Source organism: Macaca thibetana, chromosome 12 (assembly GCF_024542745.1).
Source record: "Macaca thibetana thibetana isolate TM-01 chromosome 12, ASM2454274v1, whole genome shotgun sequence".
Classification (NCBI taxonomy): domain Eukaryota; kingdom Metazoa; phylum Chordata; class Mammalia; order Primates; family Cercopithecidae; genus Macaca; species Macaca thibetana.
Genome location: NC_065589.1, coordinates 7441770 through 7461057, shown reverse-complemented (window position 1 = coordinate 7461057; position 19288 = coordinate 7441770). Strand labels below are relative to the sequence as shown.

The window sequence follows — 19288 nt, the reverse complement described above, 5'->3', positions numbered from 1 at the left end:
GAGTGAGCTAAGTCGGGCATGACCCTGTGCTTTGAGTAATTCGGCACTGAAGGGGGACACGTGTTGTCCTCTGGAAAACTACTGCTCCATTCTGAGTCATGTTCTGCTTCTCCTGGTTCTCCTGGCTTTAAACACAGGTTGATTCCTTTAGTGACTTGGAGACGTTGGCATCTGCCTTGTCATCTGTAGAAATAAAATAGTATTAGTTTCTAAAGTAATTAGGAGTATTAGTATTAGTAATTAGTTCCTAATTACTTTAGAAACTAGTTTACTTTTAATAAACTAAAGTATTATTAGTTTCTAAAGTCACGCTGTGACCCAGTGTGATTACAATAACCCATTTCCAGCTGTCCCCAGCTATCCAAAGCCTAGTGGCCAAGGATGATATTAGCATGACGAGTGTGTGCTCCTGTGCACTGGTGTCCTCCACTGTGCACATTGAACTGACGTTTCCTCTGATGAGTTCTCTATAGTGGAGTTTTGAAAAGTGCTGTGAGGTGTATTAGTGGACTTTGCAGGGGGGAGCACTGGGCTCTCAACAAGGTCTGGCTTTTAAATGACAAAGATAATGCTCTCAGACAAGGTAGTTAGGAAGCTCAGAGGGAATGAGGGTTGAGATTCCTTGAGAACATGACAGATTTATCATTATTCATAAAGCAATCCAGCTGGTCAATGGTAAATGTGAGGACTTTTCCATCCTCACAGTGAAATTATGGACCTGAGTTGCTTTGCTGGTGACACTTCCTACCCCCTTACCTCCCAAATGCAGTCACTGGAGTCCCAGGACCATGCCTTCCTCCCTGTCTCTCCACAGAGAGGATCTGAGATGTAGTCTCAACATATGGTGGCTGAATAGTGACTCACGAGGGCAAGGAATTCAGACATGTATTTTCTGCATTTCCCCCCTGAGCTTCTCTATGCTGGTTCACCTTTCTAATTGGCAAACATTTTCTGCATTAAGAGGAAAAAAAAAAAAGCTCACCAAGTAAAACACTGAATGCTCAAATATATATTTGGGTTGGTTGTTTAACAGAAGATGTATATGCCAACATCTAGTCTCGTAAAACCTAAAGGTTAAGATCTTTGAACTAAGATGTTTTTTCTTTTGCAGTAGTTTTCAAAGTAGTAAATATAGCTGTTGCCTTAGTCTGTCGCTATAAAGGAATACACAGGGAGGGTGATTTATTTTTTTAAAAAAAAGATGTTTCTTTGAGTTACAGTTCAGCAGGATGTACAAGAAGCATGGCATCAGCGTCTGCTTCTGCTGAGGGCTTCAGGAAGCTTCCACTCATGATGGAAGGTGAAGGAGGAGCAGGTGTCACGGGGGAGAGAAGAAGGAAGAGAGAGGGGAGGGAAGTGCCAGGTTTTATCCTACAACCAACCCTTGCAAAAATGAATAGAGCAAGAACTCACTCTTTCCTATGGGAAGGACGCCAAGCCATTCACGAGGGATTCACCATCATCAACACAACCCCTCCCATCAGGCCCCACCTCCAACACTGGGGATCACATTTTTCAACATGAGATTTGGAGGGGATAAATATTCAAACCGTATCACCTGTTATAATTAAAGTGGCTTCAGCTTGTTAATATTTGATCCATAGTCAGTTTTTAAGATGGTGTTAAATAATTTACATAGTAACTGCCAAGGAGCACAGAAACACAATCAAAATGTGCATCTTTAACATTAACGTATAACATAAGTTGTAGGATCAGCTTCATTATCAAGGGTCAGTCACTCATCCTGAAATAGCACACTGGGGAGGAGGATCTCCATGTCCTGAATAATGTCCTTGGAGTGAAACTTGTGGCTTTGGAGCACTAGGACCAGTCCTCTTGATGTGTTTATTGCCAGCACCTGTGGCCAAATTCAGATTTGCAAAGGAAGAGACATAGCTGAGATTCCCAGCTGTGGTCATCAACCCCCGACAAAAGATGGGGTTGCAGAATTACAGAATGATGAAGCTGTTCACAGAATCTAGAAGCCGCAGGGTCAACCTTCTCCCCTCTGGCAAAACTGCACTTAAATGAGACTAGGAGGAAAGTTGTCTGTTCATTCTTAAGGAGCCTTCAGGGAATAAAATTCCTCAAACTCCCTTGGTAACCAGTCACTCTTAAAATTCTTCTCTGTCATGAGTTTCTTTGGATCTCACGTGTCAAAATAACGATTCATGGGATCACGGGATCCTCTCATAGAAATGCTAAAAGGAACCTTAAGGGTCAGCTAGTCTTGCCTCAAACTTGACAGATTAGAGACTCAGGTCCAAAGGGGTTGAAAAATGTGCTGAAATCACACAGCTAATGAGGGGTGGAGCAGAAGGTCTCCCAGGTGCTTCCTTTTTTTTTTTTTTTCCTTAAAATTTAATGGAGTTTAATTGAGAAAAAAAGAAAAGAAATGATTTGCAAATCGCGCAACCTCCAGAATCACAGGAGATTCGGAGTGACTTCAGAGGTGCCTCATGGTCAAAACAAATTTATAGACACAAAAAGGGATGTGACATACAGAAACTGGAAGTGAGGTACAGAAACAATGGCATTGATTATAGCTCAGCATTTGCCTTATTTGAACACAGTCTGAATACTCAGCAGCCTATGAGTAGTTTGATGTATGGCCGCTGGGATTGGCCAACACTCAGCTATTGTTACAAGTGCATACTACTAAGTTAGGTTTGCAATCGTGTCGGCAGGGACACAACAAAAAAAGAGAACTTCAGGCCAATATCCCTGATGAACATCGATGTGAAAATCCTCAGTAAAATACTGGCAAACCGAATCCAGCAGCACATCAAAAACCTTATCCACAATAATCAAGTCTGCTTCATCCCTGGGATGCAATGCGGGTTCAACATACACAGATCAATAAATGTAATCCATCACATAAACAGAACCAATGACCAAAACCATGTGATTATCTCAGCAGATGCAGAGAAGGCCTTCAATAAAATTCAACACCCCTTCGTGCTAAAAACTCTCAATAAACTAGGTATTGATGGAGCATATCTCAAAATAATAAGAGCTACTTATGACAAACCCACAGCCAATATCATACTGAAGGGGCAACGGTTTGAAGCGTTCCCTTCGAAAACCAGCACAATACAAAGATGACCTCTCTCACCACTCCCATTCAACATAGTGTTGGAAGTTCTGGCCAGGGCAATTAGGCAAGAGAAAGAAATAAAGGTATTCAAATAGGAAGAGAGGAAGTCAAATTGTCTCTTTCTACAGATGACATGATTGTATATTTAGAAAATCCCATCATCTCAGCCCAAAGTCTCCTTAAGCTGAGAAGCAAATTCCGCAAAGTCTCAGGATACAAAATCAATGTGTGAAAATCACAAGCATTCCTATACATCAATAACAGACAAACAGAGAGCCATCATGAATGAACTCCCATTCGCAATTGCTACAAAGAGAATAAAATATCTAGGAATACAACTTACAAGGGATGTGAAGGACCTCTTCAAGGAGAACTACAAACCACTGCTCAAGGAAATAAAAGAGGACACCAACAAATGGAAACACATTCCATACTCATGGACAGGAAGAATCAATGTCATAGAAATGGCTGTACTGCCCAAAGTACACTGTAGATTCAATGCTATCGCCATCAAGCTACAATTGACTTTCTTCACATAATTAGCAAAAGCTACTTTAAATTTCATATGGAACCAAAAAAGACCCGTAGAGCCAAGACAATCCTAATCAAAAAGAACAAAGCTGGGGGCATCAAGCTACCTGACTTCAAACTATACTACAAGGCTACAGTAACCAAAACAGCATGGTACTGGTACCAAAACAGATATAGAGACCAATGGAACGGAACAGAGGCCTCAGAAATAATGCCACACATCTACAACCATCTGATCTTTGACAAACCTGACAAAAACAAGCAATGGGGAAAGGATTCCCTATTTAATAAGTGGTGTTGGGAAAGCGGGCTAGCCATATGCAGAAAACCAGGTGCTACTTTCTACTCATTCTTCTCCATCCCCTTTGGAGCTCCCTGATCTGCTCCTCCATGTGTTTATTTTAAGCAAATACCAGACAAAGAAATGGGGTATCAGAAGCCCGGTTCTCCCCTGCCCTATGTGGGGCCTTGAAAATACTCTGACTTGGCCATGTGCTCTGGTTCTCCTGGGCACAGAACCAGGTTCATTCCCTCCTGCTATACATCAAAGTGGATTTCATACACATCTGTGTAAGGCTCCCTGAGTGGCAACAACACTCTTACCATCATCTGGGTGAACTGACTCAGATGTCAGTGGGTTCCCTACCCCTTGGCTTTAGGACTGACTCATGTTCAGTGCAGGGAGAGCCAAAAACTGAAGTGAATCTCCGACTTTACCTCCTCTTCTTCTCCACCTCCTCCTCCTCCTCCTCCTCTTCCTCTTCCTCTTCCTCCTCCTCCTTCTCTTCCTCCTCCTCCTTCTCTTCCTCTTCCTCTCCCTCTTACCCCTGTTCCACTGCCATCCTGGTTCTTCCCTGCAGCCCTTCAGAGCCAAGCATCTCAGGAACACAGGCACCTCCCTGAAGGTTGCTGGTGTCTAGGGAAGGGTACCATGGCTGAACAGCATCCTTGCTCTCACCACCCTGGCCTGGGGTGAAACATGAGATCATCACTGTGTGTGAATTGGGATGGAGGACATGGTTTTCATGATGCTCTTGCCTGAACCTGTGAATCAAAGCACAGAGGACAGACGGCAATGCAGCTGCATGGCAAACGTTTCAACGGATCATTAAAATATGGCATCCTTTTATATGCATCTTTAATAAGAAGAGGCTTCCTGTCATCACCACTATGATAGTCATTTCTAAGCAAGCTCACAAAGGGTTTTGAAAGATATTTCATTGATATTTCAAGTAACCGTTTTTTAAAACCCTTTAAAAGCCAAAATTAATTCATAACTAAAAATTAATCCATACTTAAGGAGCTTACTCTTGAGAAGACAACAGTGTTTTATTCTGAAGAAAGATATATGTAAGGTTTGACAGTCCTGTCCAAGGGTTCCCAGCATACTGTGTTCTGTGGGGTGAGAGCATCACACATGGGCCTTGACCTGGTCCAATATTTTAAATTAACTGAGCTATTCATCCTGGCCCACATACATCCCTACTGAGCACTCACGATGCTCAAAGGATTGTGTGGGGCTTGATTAGAGCAAGCTGCCTCCAGCCAGGATTTCACAGCCAGCAGGGATAAAGCTGGATGCTCGCTGTACCTTTGGGTGCAAGCTTTCTGCTCTGAGGCATGCCTGCCACCTCTGCCAGGCCCATTTCAACCTTATGTCTGTCCAGATGGATACATCTGAGTGAATGGTGCTGTGAAAGTGCTGGCCTGTTAGCAGGTAGCTGCCACCAGGAAGGTGTGGGGATGCCCAACTGGTTGCTGCCAGGATGCAGGGACCACAGCACTGGGAGCTGGCCACTTGGGAGAAGCAGGCTTGGAGATTCGGATGGTTTGCAGCCTCCAACTCCTTCTGACCAAAATCTAAACCCCCTTTGTGAGAATGACTTTGCCTTGGGGAGGCAGTGATGGTCAAAATTGTCACTGAGAAGTGGCAAGGTGTGGCTGAGCATTTTCAGAGTAAAAAGTCCTGATTTAGCCTTAAAAAATCCCAAGTTCTGGATTAGCATGAATATTTTACAACAAATTTCTCTTCTTACCATTTCTGGCTGCTGAGACTACAGAGATGGAGCACTGAACTCTGGATGCAAATTCATTTCGTCAACTAATTGGCCGTCTAAGTCACTGTAGATAATCAGACCTGGAAATGAAGACAAAAATAAGGTGTCAACATCGCAAGCAATTAGTTCATCCTTTTTTCTCTCTCTTTTTTGAAAAAAGGACATGTGCACATGATACAGAGTTAAATATTAACACCAGAAGCAAATATAATGAGAGGTTAGGATCTCCATTTAACACAAGTGCTTCTCCCACAGTTGGGGATGACCGTCTTTTCCATTCCTTGATGGGAACTCAATCTGCCTTGATCTTGGTCTGCCTTAGTGGAGTAGAGTTGCTTTCCAACTATGCTACGTGGCTCTCAGGGCCAGTGCCATGGAAATGTGACCCGTGCAGACACACAAGGCTCTGCACGTAGGAGGCCTCACACTTGGTTCAAAGTTATGCATCACCATCTTGAAATCCTTAATACATTTCAGAAACTGATCCTAAAAAGTGTTTCCATTTTGCCATAAGCTTTGCAATCTACGTAGCTGGTCCCAGTGACTCGGGTCTTTGTGCAGGGGTGTCCTCCAGAATCCAGTATTTCTGTACTGGGGAGCATCTGGGCTAAACCTGCCATGCAGAGCCAGGTGTCCACTGACACATGACAAAGTGAAACAGAGCCTGGGACTTGACATGAGGTGCCCAGGTGTCCAAGGTGGTCCAGGTGACAACCTAGACAAGCAGCCCTAGGGAACATGACATGAGAATGACATGGTTCATGGAGTGAACAGGAGAAAGACCTTGATATGGTTTGGATCTGTGTCCCTGCCCAAATCTCATGTCAAATTGTAATCCCCAATGTTGGAGGTGGGACCTGGTGGGAGGGGATTGGATCATGGAGGCAGATTTCTCCCTTGGTGCTGTTCTCATGATAGTGAGTGAGTTCATGTAAGAGCTGGTCTTTTAAAAATGTGTGGCAATTTCCCTGCCCCCCTCTCCTCCTTCCACTCCAGCCTTGTGAGATGTTCCTGTTTACCCTTCACGTTCCACCATGATTGTTAGTTTCCTGAGGCCTCCCAAGAAGCAGAAACAGAAGCTGCTATGCTTTCTGTACAACCTGCAGAGCTGTAAGCCAATATAACCTCTTTTCTTTATGAATTACCCTGTCTCAGGTATTTACAGTGGTGCAAGAAGCAACTAACGCAGATCTGAAATTAGACCACCGGTGTTTTCTTAAGAAGAGAAGCACAGGAGACAGTGGGAGCCATGTTGCCACCTGGGCATCACAGGCTTTGCTTCTGGGGTCTGCCAGTGACTCACCAGAGGTGGTGGGAGGGTCACCTGCATGCCCAGAGTTGCTTGTGGCTTCAGTTATAATGTGATGTCCCATGAAGAACTCTTCTTTTTTGGGATAGTTTTTATCTCCAGGTCTTTGGAGAGCTCTGAGCATACTGCAGGGAAATGTAGGCTAATGCTGAATCCTTCACACCTGTGAGAATTGTGGGAATGGAGTGTAAACCCCACCTTGAGTTCTGCCTGGGGAGGCTGGGGATGAGATGTGCGTTTGGAGTGGGGGACAGTTCTCTCCTAGACTCCACTCCATAGACTGAGATCTATATAGTGACTTATAAAGGACAGCAGAAGAGAATCAGGCCAAATGTCTCAACTCTGAATAAACAGAGTGCAGCCCAATGCTGTACAGGCTGAGTGAGTGTCCCTTATCTGAAATACCTGAGACCAGAGTGTTTCTGATTTTGAACTGTTTTGGATTTTGGAATATTTGCACATACACAATGCGATATCTTGGGAATGGGACTCGAGTCTAAACACGAAATTCACTTATGTTTTATATACACCTTACACACATACCCTGAAGGTAAATTTATGGCATATTTTAATCCTTTTGTGCATTTGATTTCATTTTGACTGTGACCTGTCACGAGGCCAGGTGTCAAATTTTCCTCTTGTGGCATTATGTTGGTGCTCACAAAGTTTTGGATTTTGGACTTTGGATTTTCAGAGGAAGCATGCTCAACCTGTATTTTCTTCTGATTAGAAGCCTGTCATACTATTAGGATAAAGTCAGAGGCCATCATAAGAATGCTCCACCCTTGACTGATGTGGAGGTGTGGATCCCAGTTTCTACTCATTTTTCCTTTTGCCTTTTTCTCCTTTTTCTCCCATTTTCCTGGAGAATTTGACATCTCTCCTCTTCCCAACTTCTACTCGTTTTCCTTTTGCCCCTTTTCTCCTCCTCCTCTCCTCTCCTGGGGAGGCTGACCTCCCTCCCAGCTGCCCCTCTCCCAGTCTCCCCATTGAGCCCACTTGATGCAGGAACCTCTACGGCTGGCTGCAGCCGATTCTCTGCTCAGCCCTACAGTGGGTTCCCATGGGCACCATGTTGCTACACGAATCCAACAACTGCTATTTCCCATCACACGTAGAATAGAACCAAACCCCGCCACTCGACCCTGGGGACCCCTCAAGACCCAGCCTCTGCCTCCTCCCCACCTCACCCCACAGCGGCTTCCTTGCTTTGGCCACGTGAGCCCACTCTCTGTCCCGAGCTAGCTCTCATGTCAGTCCCCCGTGTCTTCTCCCTCAGGGAGCCCTGCGAGGCCCATTCCCTCCTTCCTGCTCTTGTGCTCAAATGTCGCCCCTTCCCGACCACCCCGTGTAAAACAGCCTCGCGCACATATATGTATATGTGGCTCTATGTATGTATCACCACCATTTTCCAAAATTAATAATGCAGCGTATCGAAACCATGGAATTGTATGCTTTAAACCGGTCAATTGTAGGCACGTGATTTATGTCTCAATAAAGCTGTTTAAAAAACAAAGCAAGAATTCTTTTTTTTTTTTTTTTTTTTTTTTTTTCAGAGTCAAACACAGCAGCACTTTATTAACAAGGACCTCAGTAATATAATCACAAGGAAATACTTCTAAGTCTAAATTAAATGATATGTTGGGCAGCATAAAATGAATACTAACAAGGGCAGGCATCTCAATGTGTCTGTCTCACAGCTGTTCAATGTGAAAGTATTTTGTAAGCAAGGAAAGACAAGAGCAACATTTACACCTTGCTGTAAAACCTTTATTATATTCCTAGTGTCACGGATTGACTGTAAAATAATATTTCATTACATTGAGAAAGGTAATCAATGGTCAAAATAACCAGAAGGAGACACCATTTGAGTATCTATCAATGGGCCAAACAGATCTGTCAGATTTTAATACTGCCTGGTATGCAAACTCAGAAACTGAATTGTCCTCTCTTTAGGAAACCAATGTTCATTGTTCTTGGCAGTGATTTATGTCTCAATAAAGCCATTTGACCTCAAAAACAAAGCTAAAGAACTTCTTACATTGATATATTTTCCTTGAGTTCTTCCTGGGTGCTGTATCAGCATGTTAGTAATCTGAAAATGCTCCATGGGGCACAAAGGAGTCATATATATTAAAAATATGAAAATAATCCCATATTCCAGTATCACATGACAGAAAAATTTATGGTTAAATTATTTAAGACATTTACTTTATTTTTCTTGTGGCTATCCCATCAGTTAAGTATTAAGAAGGTCCCCTTTTATCACATGAATTTCTAAGCAGATATTTAGGAATGTTCAGAAGATTCCACTTTCAGTCTCCTAAGGCCTCCTAAGACATAATTTAAAGCGGGACTTGAACAGAAACAAGTATCTTCAGACTCCAGCTGAAATCGTAGAAATAGTTTCTGTTTAAATCCTGGGAAACCTTAGATAAGGTATGTGAAACCGAAAAAAGATTGAATCAGCACACACAGATAAAGGATTTTAAAACAGATACCAAGATGGGTAAATGCCCAATTATTTTCAGTCCTCATATAATCTGTACAAAGCTATGAGGCAACCAGTAGGCCATATCTCACTAGGCAGACTTTGAGGAAGATGTTTCCCTATTTGAAACACAAGAAATTATGGAGATACCAAGAGGGAGCAGTTCTGTGCTTCTTGCTGTGTTTACCTATTTTATATTTCCTAGCCAGCCCACTGAGACTAGTTTAAAAACAGCCTGCAACAAGAATATTCTCATCACCAGCCACCTTTTCCACCTTTCTTCTTTTTCTGTTGCTGTTTCTTTTTTGTTGCTGGAGCCCCTGCAGGTTTCTGGTGTCTTGGGGGTATGATGTTATACTTGTAGAGGCAGATACTGTTGCAGCACTGCCAGGTCTTGGGGAGGTGGGTGGGCTGCTCACAGTTTTACTGGCATCCAGTTCAGATGAAGCTCCTGCAGTTGCTCCCTGGGTCCCTTTTCAATCTGATCCTTCTTTTTACCCTTCTTTCTTCCCCGGGTAGTAAGAACGTTCTCGCATTGGCAGCCATCTTTCTGGATCTGGGGTAACTTTTGGGTCATAATTCTTAGGCAATTTTCCCTTCTTTTTCTTTTTCTTCTTTTTCAAATCTCCCTGTCCTTGTTCCTTTGGTTGACTATCTCCAGTAACTTTTCCACCCTTCTTCCGAATGTACGTAGCACCAGGAGAATTTTCAAGAGCCTCAACATCACATCTACTTTTAGAGACATACTATCTGACGATGGCAAGTGTTTACTAAGAGCTTTGGCTTCTCTCTGGATCTACAAGTGAGTAAGCAGAAATTAGCTGTGCCAGGGTGTGAATATCTTTCGGATTTTGTTTCCATAGCTGTTGTAGGTCACTAATTGCCTCCTTCTTCCGCCCATATTTGAGTTTGAAGTTTGCAGCTTCTCTTATCAAGGACAAATGATTTGGGCTGATGGTTTTGATACCAGACACCATGCCTAGTGGGCTGATGGTTTTGATACCACTGGATAGCTAGTGAAGACCTCAATGGCACTATCAATTCTGCATGGCTGTACATGGTAACTAATGCAGACACCATGCCTGGTTTATGCTTTAACTCCTCTATGCTTCTTAATATTAGACATGCTTTAGAAATATTACCTTGACATGCTTTTAGAAATTTACCTTGAGAAACTTTCAACTGTGCCATGGTCAGCTTAATTTCAGCCGCATTTTCTGGATGCTGATCTGAAAATTCCTGAAGCAGCTCTATTGCTTTTTGTGTGCTGCTTTTCACGGCAGAGCTGGGCAGCTTGGATTAACACAGGTAAGAGATGCTCAGGACTTTGGGACTGTAAACTGGCAGATATTTTGCGGCATTGTTCAGCCTGGTTTGTGTACATAGCAAGTAAAGCTTTGTTAAATTCTATAGCTTGTAGTTGTTTCTTGGACAGTTTAAACTCTACTCCTTCCGCATTGGTTAATTTCACTTTCTTCTTGGAGTCAAAGACATTTTGGTCCTTGTTAATGGTAATGATGTTATTTGCAATTACAGCTAGTAATCCCACATCTGTTGGTTTTAGTTTTATTATTTGATTGTAAAGTTGCAAAGCCTCCTCTGTTCGACCCTGAAGCTGCAGAATATAGGCCATCTGACCATGAATGATGGCCAGTTCTGCCTGTGGGTCTTCCTCAGTCCCATCAGTGTCTTCTGATAAAGAACGGCGACAAAGATCTTCAGCCTTTTGCAGGATTTTCATGGCTTGGTTCAGCTGGCCTTGGCCTATTAGTGCACACGCAGTGTTGTAGCACAGCTCATGTGTGCCTTCTTGGAGGCCCAAGTGGGAACCACTTTTTTTTCCCAATTGCTTTGAGCTGCAACAACTGCTGAAAGGTTTGTTTTCCTCTCCTCATCATAATCATCTTGAGAGTTTCGGACAAGATCTCTATATACCGCTAAGCATTCATCATAGCGTTCCAAACGGTATAACACTTGTCCATAAAGCTCCTTCAGTTTGTCTGTCTGCTGGTTAGCACTTTCTATTGTCTTCAAGGCATTCTCAATTCTGTTCAGCCTGTACTCGCAATACGCCTTTTCAAAGGAGAGAGAGTTATTGGCTAACACTTTGGTGTGAGTATTGATGACATTCAAAGCTTCCTTGAAACTTCCATTCTGGATAAGGCATACCACTTTACAATGCAGGGCAGTTACGTCATCTTTGTTGATCTGTAGTATCTTATTGACGGTCTTGAGAGCGCGCGTGAAGTCGCCGTTCTGGCCATACCGGTTCACTTCACTCCACAGCGCAGGCACTGACACCCCCCCACTGCCGCTACGCCATCTTGGAGGAGACGAGGGGCCACAAAGCAAGAATTCTTATCCCCCTGAGGCTCGTGTCAGCTCCATGAGAATGTTTGCATGCTTGGTTCGTCCTTACGGAAAATAGAGAATAGGCGGGTTCCTGGAACCCGTGCGCTATCTGGGTGGCACATCTCCATCCCCACCCCGCTCCAGGGCTCTGGCCGGGACTTACTGCAACTCTGTCCAGGCGGGGACTCCGCCGGCCAGCCCAGCCTCCCCGGGAGCTGGGTCGTGGGAGGAACCTGGCGGCAGGCACCAACCAACAGACTCTGCATGCTGAGACACAAGCAGCCCATGCCGGCAAGACTGTTTTATAAACATGATTTCTTTTCAGCTTTAATCCAGTGGATTAGATACAGCTGTGTTCATTCTGCTGGTTCTTTCATTTCAAAGCTGCTCCAACGCACTTTCATCCTCAAAAGTCCAGTCTGTGGAGGTGGAAGCTGTTCATTTTCATGATTTGCTCCTTCGTTGCAATTTGTTCTAGATTTGTTCACTTTCAAGATACCACTTGGGCATCTTCTGCATTTCAAGCGATGATGAAAGAGAAGCATGGATTACATAACGTGGTTTCCAGGCACGTGGAACTGGTGACTTCTTCTGACTTGCACCGTTTGTGTCTTTCCAAAGTTCTCCAGGGAGTTGGCGGAAATGTGCACAAAATGGAAGGGAAGGAGAAATGTGCTCCAAGGGCAGGACAATTGACTGCTGCTCACGGGCTAGGCAAGTCCAGCACGGTCCTTCAGGGAAAAAGCACCTTCTAAAGAGAGTGAGGGAGAATCATCTACAACTCAGCTCATCCTCCCCCGCTCCTCTAAAATGTTACTAAAACCAACAGAGCCACTTTGTACCAATATATTTGTACTTATTCTAAAACACTCATTCTGGGAACAAATAGCCATTTCTGGAAAACTTTCCTTTTTTTTTTTTTTTTTTTTTTTTTTGAGATGGAGTCTTGCTTAGTCACCCAGGTTGGAGTACAGTGGTGCAATCTCAGCTCACTGCAACCTCCACCTCCCGGGTTCAAGCGATTCTCCTGCCTCGGCCTCCTGAGTAGCTGGGATTATAGGCATCTGCCACCATGCCCAGCTAATTTTTGTATTATCAGTAGAGACAGGGTTTTACCATGTTGGCCAAGCTGGTCTCGAACTTCTGACCTCAGGTGATTCACCCGCCTTGGCCTCCCAAAGTGCTGGGATTACAGGCATGAGCCACAGTGCCTGGCTGAACTTTCCATTCTTGACACTTTAATATAATAAATCTCCAATACAACACTCATGAAGACACATTACGCATACCCGTGTGCAGGTGTGCAGACACACACACGCTACCTTCCCATTTCCTTTCCTTTTCCAAGATGGTCTCTGATTCCCAAACCGATCAATCATGATGAGACCACTGGAAGTGGCACTGCACCCAGCTGCATTTCTAATTCAACAAACTGTAAGATGGGTGGCATGAGCCCATGTGACAGATGGAGACACTGTCATACTCAAAGAGCATGAGGATTTTGCCCAAGGCCACCAGGCCATGGATAGGGAGCTTGGATCAGTGTACAGGTCCTATAGCTCACACTCTTTCCATGAAGCTAAAATGCTTTTCTAGTGGGCCAATGAGGGATGAGAACCACACAAGACAATGCACCTACATTCAAAGGGTGCCAGTAAGACACACAGGGTGTCAGTAAGACACAGACACTCAACATTGAGTCCCTCAACATAGAAATTAAAGTTCTCTTACTACATTCCTGTCTTTCATCTCATGTGAACAAAGCAAAGGCACCCTAGATCATTTGAAAATATTAGAAACACTCTGGCATTATGTCATTATCATTCTGCGCCATTGTTTCTTCATGGGAACAGAACCACACACACAGACACCAGTCATCAGGAACAAAAGCATTGTTGTCTGGGCTCAGGCAATCATCCTTGACAACAGGATATGCTCTGTCTGATCATCACATAGGCTACGATACAGAACAGCATGCATGTGTGTGCATGTGTGTGTGTGCATGTGTGGGTGTGTGCAGTGTTGCTACTGATTGTAACACTCATATGCCTGCTCCCATCATTCCTCTGCTGATGTTTGATTATTGAGGACCTCTGCCAAGAGATAAATCAGTTCTTAAAGGTGCAGCTCTTTTAATTAATACCTGTGGATACAACATTTAGCATGCCTTCTTTCATAAAGACATCCACAATGCACAAAATTTACCCTTCTTCATATCGAAATGTTAGTTGAGGAGCTTGGCGAATGTGAATCCAGGTCTCTGAAGTGGTAGCTAAAAGCTCTGTGGCTGTGTATTTGGGTTCAGAGTTGAGCATCAGAGAGCAGACTGCACTCTGGACCTCAGCAGAGATCTGCAGGCAAGTTATGAAAACCTTGTCTGGGCAGCACACACATGGTCTAGAAGAGCACGGCTTTCAAGGGTAGCTCTGGTATCTGGACCTGGATGAGGTTCTCATCAGAGGTCAAAGTTAGAGCCATGGCTGGAGCAAGACAAGGAAAGCAAAGAAGGAAAGCTGAGATGTTTGAAGCTTGGCTCTCTCTATAAGAAAAGCTTAAAGTTGTGTTTAAATTTTTTTTCCAATTGTTCTCCCTCTCAGTGAATGCCCCAGCAGGCACCTGGGGGTCATCAGTGACCTTTCCTTTCTCCCTGGAACCATCTGTCTGCCTCTCATCTAGTTCTACCAATTTTCCCCCTTCCCAGTGTCTAACAAGTTCACCTCCACGCACCAACACTGCTGCAGCCCTCTCCAGCCTTCCATCAGATCTTGCCTGGACGACTGCAGTGTTTCACCATCTCCTCCACCTGCACTCCCTCATGCTTAACCCAAAGGAGTCTCCCCCTGCCACAGGAGGGATCTTTGGGAAATGCAGCTATCCTCCCAGGAGCTACCTGCATGAATCACTGTACAGCATCCCACCAGCAGGCTAAAGACACATGCTTTAGACATGGCCTCTGGCCGTGCACAGTTTGGCCCATTGGCCTCCCTGGCTCCATCCTACTATTCTGTTGTACCCTCTCTGCCCCTACCCACTGCTCTCTCACCACAGGGCCTTTGCATAGTCTGCTCATCCTGCCCAGATCTCCTTTTCTCCCTCTTTCCTCAGGTGAATCTTGCTCACCTGCCAAATCTCAGGACAGCTATCAACTCCCAAAGACAGTTCCCTTACTTCTCTAAACCAAACCCCTGCCTCATGCTTGCGTGTGATGCCATGCCTATTCCACTGAGCAGGGAGTAATTGCTGTTGTGCATTACTTATGGTTTAAGCAATTACTGTTTGTCTCCCAAAGGACCGCTGGCTTCCCCAGGCAAAGGCCACGATTGCAACTGTTATGATCCTATCCCCAGCACTTAGCAAGTGACTAGGACATGGTGAGCCCTGGTGGATGCTTGGTGACCGAAGGAAGGAATCAATGCTGTGTTTTGATTGCCTTGGCTCTAGAACAATGATGACCAGTTTGTGGTGCCGGGCCCTTTGATGGTCAAGCCACCAGTCATCATTCAGAAGTTTGACTCTGCCTGGTACCAAACAACCACACACGAGTTAGGCTGACAGCTGTCAGCCTCTCTGAAAGGTTTACATTTGCAACCAAGATACATATCAATCATAAGACTCTGCCTGATAAAAAGAATTTTTTTTTTTTTTCAGAAAAACCTTTTTCCCCAGCCTCTACCCACCCTGTGGGATGACCACTGATATCAGGTAGACGGCAGAGCAGTCAAATGTACTGCTGTCCAAAGCATGGGGATATAGAACCAATATTTCCATAAGAACTGGCATGTATTGGCCAGGCACGGTGGCTCACACCTGTAATCCCAGCACTTTGGGAGGCCGAGGTGGGTGAATCATGAGGTCAGAAGTTCGAGACCAGCCTGACCAACATAGTGAAACCCTGTTTCTACTAAAAATACAAAAATTAGCTGGGCATGGAGGCATATGCCTGTAATCCCAGCTACTCAGGAAGCTGAGGCAGGAGAATCACTTGAACTCAGGAGGCAGAGGTTGCAGTGAGCCAAGATTGCACCATTGCACTCCAGCCTGGGTGACAGAGTGAGACTCCATCTCAAAGAAAAGAAAAAGAAAAAAAAAAGAACTGGCATGTATTTATTGAAATGTGTATTAAAAACATGTACAACTGGCATACCCATCCTGGGACTTTACAGATACTACTGCTTAGAATAAAGCTAAATAAGAAAGAAAAGAAATACATAAAATTCATTTACAAAGTCTGTATATAGAAAAAATAAGCTAAATCAGAGGTTGGCAAACTGTGGCTCAGGCCGAAGCTGACTGAAGCCTGTTTCTGTATCGCCCATAGCTAAGAATACTTTTTCTTTTTAAAAGAGTAAAAATTAAAGAGATAAATAGATTACAGAGACCATGTGGGACACAATGTCAAATACTTACAATACGGCCCTTTCCAGAAAGAGGTACCTGACCCTGAACTAAAGACTCACAGTAGGCAGACGTGGGCAGGACGGTGGAGGTGGTGTGTGGGTGGACATTTGGGAAACACGGTGCTCAAGAAAGTTAGATCAGAAGTCAAGTACGTCTGAATCCAAATATCTACTACTTTCCAGCTCTGTGACCTTGGATGAATTGTTCAACCTTCCTGAGACTTAGCTTTCCAGTCTGTAAAATGGGAAGAATAATGTCTGCTTCATAAGTGTGAAAATAAATACAATTTAAAAGCTGTTGAAACCCCTCAAACACTTTAAGCCTCGAGAGAGATGCGACTGTGATCTGAGTCACAGACGGTTATCACGTCTGTTTTTCAGATCATAGATTCCCTTGCTTTTTTATTTTTCTTGTTCTGTACAATGACCAGAGAGAGCTGAATGACTTCAGGGGTGAAAACCTCCTGCCTTCTTAATTAATGAGCCCTGTGATAGATTAACTTCCCCTTTTGTTGCCCTGCTTTGCTTAGACCAGATAACGGAAAGCCCATGACTAGTACTTCCTCTGTCAAAAATGTTAAATGTACCATTCCCAAAAAGAAACACTGCCTAACCAATCAAATTGCTGCAACTGTTAATATACACCAAAGTTGTATGAAAAATGTAATCCTGCTCAAAAAAAAAAAAAAAAAAAAAAAAAAAAAACCTTCATCTCTGCCTGTTTAAGTGAAACCTTAAGTTTCCCACTTGGAAACATTGACTCCATTTCTTGGAATTGGTGTTTCCAGATGGGCCATCCTCACACTTGGTGTTTGAAGAAAGTCTCTTTATTCATTCCCTCATTTATTGTGCTTAATGCGCCAGTTGGGTCCTCCAAGGGGCAGATGCTGAGATGGAGTGAGGACTCCAGAGGATTGCTGGATTGCTGGGAATTGGCCTCTGTGAGCGATGAGGGAGAGGTGGATTGGACAGGGAGTGCCTGCAGATGCAGTGCAGCTCTGACAAGGTCTCGGCCAACCACACAGGGAGGAGTTCCTGCACTGGGTAGAAACTGCCAGGCTCCAGTGCCCAGCTGTGCTCGGTCAGTGTCTGGGGGCAGCCTGGAAGGAGTGTGGAGGGGGCTGGAGCTGCTACTGGCTGGAGCCCACTGCACCCTTGCAGCTGAACGGCAAGTTTTCTCTCGCAGGGAGATGTCTGCTGTGCTTTCTCACGGACGCTGCAGCCCATCCCTTGCTCCCTGGCCCTCTGTTTCTCCATACATGTGCTGGAGCTGCACCTGCAGGGCGCCAGTGGGCTTCTCTTTGTGAGCAGAAGGAGGGTGCCAGTGGTACTCCTTTTCACCCTCCTCCACTATCTGTTGTAAATTCACTTCACCCTGCACCATCCACTTGGCAGGTCTAGGGAGCTTACCTGGTGGTGTGACCCAGACCCCCATCCCAGGAGGAAGAGTTCGGGATCGCATCCCTTCTCAGGCTGGGGCTGCTGCATGCCTCCATTTGTCATCACAATGGATCAAGAAAACACTAAGAAGTTCACACAAGTGCATCACCTGAGTTCCTCATGGATCCCTCCTGACCCTACTGTGTTCAAAGCAGTCTTGACTCTTCCAAAGACCAGAGCCCATGACCTCCGCCAAGACGGTAAGTCCTCTTTCACCCACTGATCCCTGGGTGGAAGGGGTCCACAGCGCTCTGCAGGCAGCTGGAGCGGGTACTTCGGTGGAACTCTTGCAGTTTCACCGGCAACAAAGCACGCTTTTGAAAACCAGACTGTTTTGACTCAAAGAGCCCTGACTTGCAGGCCAGGGAGGCAACAGCCTCAGGGTCCAGTCTTTGGAAGTTTGGTGTGTTAGCCTGGGTCCACTAGAGGCTGACGCCCAGACAGCCTGAGACTGACTGGGGATAAAGGAATGGGAGCCAGAGGTAGAGGGAGTGCCTTAGACCAGGGCAGGTCTGAGCCCCCAGTGAAGAAGAGAGAAGGAAAGAGGAGCAGGTGGGAATTGTCTCAGACTGCAGCCCAGTTCCAAGAGAGTTCTGGCCAAGCCAAGGGGGAGTTCTCGAAATGGTTACCCGATAGACGTGTCCTGTGGAACATAAAAGAGGGAGGAAGCAAGGCTGAGTAGGAAGAGACTTTCAGCTGTCATGGAGACCTGACATCTGCGAAAGGATGGGGTGAGGAGACAGCACTGGCTAGGGGCAGACTCCTGACCACATGGACACTGCAGATCTGAGGAAGACGCAGGGCTTTCCCAAGCAAGGACTGCTGGCGAGGAGGGGGTCCACACTGGGTGGATGGGCCTAGGCCTCAGTACCTGCAGTGAGCCTGGCCTCAGCCCAAAACCTGGCGTTGACCGGAAGTTGCTAAAGGCTGGAAGTTACCAGCTCACCACCCCTTGAGCAGGCTCTTTTTTAAAAAAATGAGTGCTCACTGCATCTTTTTAAAAATTGATACATATTTGTGCGTATTTATGGGATACCTACACTATTTTGTTACATGCATATAATGTGTTCTCTTTCATATGTGGTAGCTAAAACAGTTCATCTCATGGAGGTAGAGAGTAGACTGATGGTTTCCAGAGGCCGGGGGCAGGGGCAGGGGCGACGGGTGGGCGACAACAGGGTGGTTAATGGGCATAAGCCTACATTCAGATAGAGGAGTAAGTTATGTCCTCCACGCCAGGGTCTTCCCTGAAAGGAGGTTCATGTAGCAGCCTCCAGAGCTGCCACACGCCCCATCATATCAGAACCCTTTCCACTTTGTTGCCAACATTAAGTTAAATGACTGCTTATTTTTTCCAAAACCAATAAAAAATGTTGGCTATTTTTAGTGCCTATTTATAAGTATTTATATGGCTTAGGAGAGTTTTCTCAACATGAAATGCCAGAGTCAAAAATGTGATCATTTTTAAGGTTCTTGGTACAGTTGCTAATTTTTTCTCACAACATCTGAGCAACTTTAGGTTTCCCCCAGCAACATAGGAGCATGCTTAGCTCCTTAAAAAAAATCCAGCCAGGGGTAGTCTAGTTTAAAAACAAACACACCAGTGAAACTTTC

At 44.8% G+C, this 19288-nt stretch overlaps 1 protein-coding gene and 1 pseudogene across 1 annotated transcript; both read right to left on the bottom strand.

Annotated features, from left to right (window-relative positions):
- Nucleotides 1–9702: 9702 nt before the first annotated feature.
- On the bottom strand, nt 9703–10676 carry LOC126932279 (signal recognition particle subunit SRP72-like; annotated as a pseudogene).
- On the bottom strand, nt 10654–17669 carry LOC126932278 (signal recognition particle subunit SRP72-like). Its single transcript, XM_050751022.1, is given in 4 exon segments — nt 10654–11315; nt 11318–11802; nt 11804–11899; nt 17446–17669. Coding segments are annotated over 4 exon segments (1431 nt in total). The 3' UTR covers nt 10654–10689.
- Nucleotides 17670–19288: the final 1619 nt, after the last annotated feature.